Below are 5,427 nucleotides of genomic sequence, written 5' to 3' on the forward strand. Positions count from 1 at the left end.
AACTGGGCTCTCTAGAATCCCAGTGCCTCTTGGAGGTGCAATGCAGGGAAATGGGGACACAGGCCAAAGCCTAGCCCCCCCCCGCCAATCCAGCAGGATCCTGGGATTCTGGGTGCAACTCAGAGCGGAATAAGCGATCTGCCCCGGGGTGGTGCAGATAGCAAGCACCCGAGCCAGAGAGCAGGGCGCTCCCAGACTGCTTATGCCTGTTCGTCCTGGGTGCTCTCCACATCCCATGTGTAACTTTCCAGCCTTCTCAGCCTTCTCCACTTGGCGGAGTCCTCATCACTCTGCGTTTTGGGAAAATGTGGGAAATGCAGGAAGCCCATGCTCTCAAACCTCAGTCGTCAACTGACCACAGTTATAGTTTCTGCCACTTCACCGTATTTTTTTAACTTTGTTATTTAATTCAACCCAGGCCTATGTTGGTCCTTACCCTAAGGAAAATAAAAATTAGTCAAGGCATGTCTTTGATGAGCTACTGATACATTTTTAATATGTGAAAATAAATACATGATTATTAAAATAAAAATATGTCCACCCACGTGTCACCCAGCTCCTCTGCTCCCCATGGTGCATTCACTGTGCCTGGGAAAACTCCAGATTCAGCTGGAGACGCATCTTGACCAGGAAACTTGGCTGGAAGGAAGAAGGGACCCACCAGATTGGTGATCGTGCCACTTACCCACCTGTAGCAGCAAGAGGATGTTGTGGGAGTGATGGAGTGGTGGACCCCTCCCAGGGGCACCCTAGGTTGGCACTCATACGGCCGGTAGCTCTAGCAAGAGTGGAACAGACATCTCAAGGGGCAGCCGTGAATCCCCATGGTGGGGTAAAAGATAGGAAGAAACTGGCGGTTGTCAGCATAAAGGGAGGCACTGCCCACTCTCGCTATGTCTGCCCCCAGCCCCCACCCCTGAGCACATCTCCAGTGCCTCATGGTTACCTAGGAGACTCTGGTCTGCCCTCCTCTGAAACTGGGCCCCTCACAGTAACCCCGCGGGCAGACCTGATGAGAGGACCAAGAAACTCATTTCCAAGGGGGCTTCAGTTTCTGGGAGGCCCCACCTTGCTGAGGGGCGGCTGGCACTGAAACACGAACCGAGCGAGCCCTGGGCGTCACTAGGGGGCTCTGGAAGGTCACCCCTGACGGGAAAGGCCTGGGATCCCGAGGCCCGCTGGCGTGGGGGGCACTGGCGGGTGGGCGACCAGTGCTGGGGACATTCAGGAGTGTGAGGGAATGAGAACGCTCCCGCCTCCGAGGCTGTGGAGAGTCTAACCCACCCCTGCACAGCTTCTGGGAGTCTGCCGCCACTGTGGGCTCTGTCTTCAACGGACCAGCTGGGTGAATGGCTCGCAGTGGGGTCTCCCTGGGGCGGGACGAGTAGCTGCCCCTAGGGGTGGCTGGGGGGGTCCAGAAGAGGGCATGGAGTTTGGCAGCGCCCCCCTTTGCCATCGACGGGCCTTCCCAGGTGGTGCCCTCGGGTCGGGAGCCAAACAGCGACTCATCACAGTAAGAAGGAGTGTGGCTGATCAGTCTGGCAAAGGGAAAAGAAATGCAGTGAGCTGGGGGAATGAACAAACCCTAAAAACCTTCATCCCCTGCCATCTGCAGTGGCAGCAAGGGCTGCCTCTAGATCCCAAAGTCCCTGTCTCCTAGACCGGCATTAACAGCGAGGCCACAGCCCCATGTCTGTTGTTTTTCCCCTGCCAAGGAGCCAGTCTCCTGCACCCTGACCTCCCCCTTTCCCTTATGCATGTCCAGGCCTGGCTAATTTGCATATTCCATCTTCCTGGCCACACTGATTGGCTTGGGAAAGGCCACAGGACTCATTCCATCCAATGAGCGCCTGCCTTAGGACTCTTGTTGAAACTACTAAGAAAGATGTTTGCCAACTGGCCCTCATAAGCCGGCCTCCAACAACAATTTGAGCCCTTGACAAACAAGCCTTAAACATCCTTTTTCTGCTGAAGCCAGTTTGGGCAAGTTTTCTGTCACTTGTATCTCAGAGTCCCAGTTCATAGAGCCCCAATCTTACAGTCTTTACTTTTTTTTTTTTTAACCTCCAATTTTCCTTCTCCCTAGTGGCCTTGTCAGCCAAGCTCTCTGCAGCCCTGTGGTCACTGTATTTGAAATGTCACAGGGTGGTGCCTGGCCTTGAGAGGGCGCTCACTTTGAACTTGTGTTACAATGCTGACCTTGCCTCATCACTAGAGAAGTTTTTTGGAAATGTTTGAGTATTTATTGAGGGCTCTTTAAGTGCAGACCCAGAACTCAGCCTGCCATGGGCATCATCTCATTATTTCTCACAAACGTCCACAGGAGGGAGATATGATAATCCCATCTTACAAACAGAAAAAGGAGGCATAGGGAGGGGAAGCCCCGCTCCTTTCATCAGCAAGAGGGTGGAGACAAGATTCAAATCCAGCCATGCTCAAGGACCCAAGCTCTAGGATCAGCCTGTCAGGTATAAGGGACTTCTAAGCTTCTCCCTTTTAATGAGATTCACTCAGCAACTATTTTTTTCTATTAATCTCACAAATATTCACGGCACGCCAGTGAGGTGTCAGCTCCATGTCTTTTGGCCAGGACTGAAAGTGCTTCTGTGTTCAAACCCCAAGTCTTTGAAAAGTCCACTTTTTGCCACTTGATTTAATTGCTCAAACCATAGCCGCTTGTTGCCTAGGTCTGTCTGGCGCCAAAGGTTTTACTCAGTAGCATCTCTCTCTCTCTCATGCACCTTCTCACTTGACACTCTCTACCCGTCAGCATCATGCACAAAATTCCATCCTCCAGGACAGCATGGAGTTGACCTCCCTTGTCATGGACACTATACCTCTGTGAATGTGGCCCATACTTACATCAGCGTTTTCAGCTACGTTGTAGGTGGCAGTGTCGCTAATGTCAACCTGACCCAACTTTACAACCCCTACATCAAATGCATGGCACTCAAGCTGGCATAATAATAAGAGACTCTTGCTTTTTCTCTCACTGAATTTTATCTCCTTAAATAGGGACCCATTCCCACTGTACTTCGTTCCACCAATCCATGACCCTCCTGGCTTGGAATGGACCCTAAATAGGATTGGCTGGTTGTTACAGACTGAAGTACGTCTTCCCGAAATTCACACTGAATTGGAAAGACATAATTAGGTTTAAATGCGGTCCTATAGGTAGGCTGTAAAGCAACAGGGCTGCTGTCCTTGTAAGAAGGGGGGAGACCCCACGAATGTACATGCTCACAGAGAAAAGGTCATATAAGAACAGGGCGAGGAAGTGACTCTCTGTAAGCCAAGGATAGGTTTCAGCCTTCTAGTACCTTGAACTTGGACGTCTAGCTTGTAGAACTGTGAGAAAACGAATTCCTGTTGTTTAAGCTTCCCAGTCCATGGTATTTTATTATAGTGGCTATAAATGACTAATATTCTAATCTTCAGTGTTTTGTCCAAACCACTGAGAAAAATAAACAAGAGCGAGCCCTGTGGCCCACCACTAGGCACATCCCTCCAGGCTGATACCAACCTGAAATAATCCAAATAACCTAATTCATTAACTTACAATAATAACTATCAGCATCAACTCTGTTTTTCTAGCTTGTTCATGAAATGGCGGCAAAAGCCATTTCCGAAACAACTTGCTGAGACTGGGACCCACCATGTCTATGTCATTTCATGGATCAACCACATTAATTTTCTTACGCAAACTGGCTCTGTGATCTTGCTCTGTGATCACCTGACACCCTCCCACACACACACCGTGGACCTCACTGGCTTGGTCTGTGGCATTTGGAAATGGATGTTCAACCATAGTTCCCATCACTTACTGAGAGCTTCCTGTCAGGGTACTATGCCAAGCCCTCTCCACACATCACTTCATTTATTCTCAATAATCCCACTAGGTCCCATTTTCCACATCAGGAAACTGCAGCTCAGAGAGGTCAAGGTACTCGCCCAAAGTCACACAGCATTTCAACAGCAAGGCTCTACTAGGAACCCAGGTGGCTTCATGGGTACAGGAATGAGTGTATCACCCTATCCTGTTACCTGTATTTGTTCTTCTTCCTTGGTGTGAGGGTTGGGGTGCTGCCCCTGGAGGAGGTCTCACAGCTCCCATTGGTCCCTGAGGCCCGTGATGTCCCTGTGCCCACTCCACTGGTTCTGTTAGTCTTCTCCACCCAGGGTGGGTCAAAGTCTGGTGGTGTGGGCCGGGTAGACGCAGGGCTGCCAAACAAAGACTCATCCACATATGACGCCCTAGCCTTGACCCGGTGGCTGCCCCGGCAACGATGCTGAAGATGAAGGGTCTGCATCCCACTGACGGCCAGCTCCACAGGGGTCTTCATGCTGCCCATGGTTCTGCGTGATAGCAGGCATGCTTTGCCTGCCAGGTCCTGCCTCCAGGGCTCCCTGTGAAAGGGGGTCAGGGTGGCACCCGTCCACTTGTCAGTCCCAGCAGAGGAAGATTAGTCTGTCTCTTAAGTTCCCAACCCAAGGACAAAAGGGGAGCTGCCAGTCCCAGGGGACACTTCAGAAATGTGTTCATCTGTCTTTTGGCTGTCAGAACAAGAGGAAGAAGAGGTGCTACTGGCAAATATTTAATGAATATATATGCATTCCTAGCATACAATGCTCAGTGTTGAACGCTAGGGGGATGAAGAGATGGGGCCTGTACCTATTTTGGCACCAATGAGAAAACTTAGCATGGTGGGATGGGGAGACAGGGCAGGTCCTTATATCCTGTATATGTTTATGGGGTGAACAACCAGCATTATCTCATGCCTACCTTGTGCAAAAAGCTTTGCAAGCATTGTTTCATTTAATCCTCGTAATAGTCCTTTGAAGCAGCTTTGGTTATGTCCATTCTACAGATGACAAAACTGAGACTTCAGAAGCCCACGTCACACCTGTAAGTCGCACCTAATAAAAGCTAGAACAGTAGAAGAGAAATCAGAACCTGACAGAGGAGAGCAGAGTTTATGCACTTAACCATTCTACGACTGGCGGGTCACACCCATCCCTCCAATTGCCCCATATTCCCCGCTCCCCAAGTCAGTGCCCGGTTTATATCCGAGGTCCCTACATTCTTGACTTATCTTCCTACCTGAGCATCTCCGTTCCAGGATGCCGGCTGCAACCTCTGCGCCCCCTCCTCACCAGGTCTGGACTCCGCGGCAGATGTCTCCGAGAACCCAGTTTATCTGCAGCCGAAACCCCGGGAGTCCGGGAGCCCTGGAGCCCAGGTACCTCGAGCCGTCTCACACCCCTCGCCCCAGCCCCAGCCCCAGCCCCGGGAACCGCAGGGACCGACTCACGCCGCAGGCCAGGTCCTAGAGACGTGTGACCCGCGCGCGCAGCCCACGGCAACCAGCAAGGGGCGGGGCGGCGCGGCCGGAACCATCAGCACCGGGGGGGAGGGCACCCCGTTCC

General features: G+C 51.6%; 1 protein-coding gene across 2 annotated transcripts; it reads right to left on the reverse strand.

Annotated features, from left to right (window-relative positions):
- Positions 1 to 469: 469 nt before the first annotated feature.
- Positions 470 to 5,362, reverse strand: RITA1 (RBPJ interacting and tubulin associated 1). Of its 2 annotated transcripts, XM_082698555.1 has the most exons (4): positions 5,102 to 5,362; positions 4,784 to 4,927; positions 4,045 to 4,407; positions 470 to 1,538 (listed from the first exon to the last, which is right to left on the reverse strand). In XM_082698555.1, the coding sequence occupies exons 3-4, from the start codon at positions 4,350 to 4,352 to the stop codon at positions 1,031 to 1,033; spliced, it is 816 nt and encodes a 271-aa protein (XP_082554681.1). In that variant the 5' UTR covers positions 4,353 to 4,407; positions 4,784 to 4,927; positions 5,102 to 5,362; the 3' UTR covers positions 470 to 1,030. The 2 variants fall into 2 exon arrangements, with proteins under 2 accessions (XP_082554681.1, XP_082554682.1); XM_082698556.1 differs by lacking the exon at positions 5,102 to 5,362 and having other exon boundaries at positions 4,045 to 4,554; positions 4,784 to 4,900.
- Positions 5,363 to 5,427: the final 65 nt, after the last annotated feature.

Source organism: Mustela nivalis, assembly GCF_964662115.1.
Source record: "Mustela nivalis genome assembly, chromosome: 14".
NCBI lineage: Eukaryota > Metazoa > Chordata > Mammalia > Carnivora > Mustelidae > Mustela > Mustela nivalis.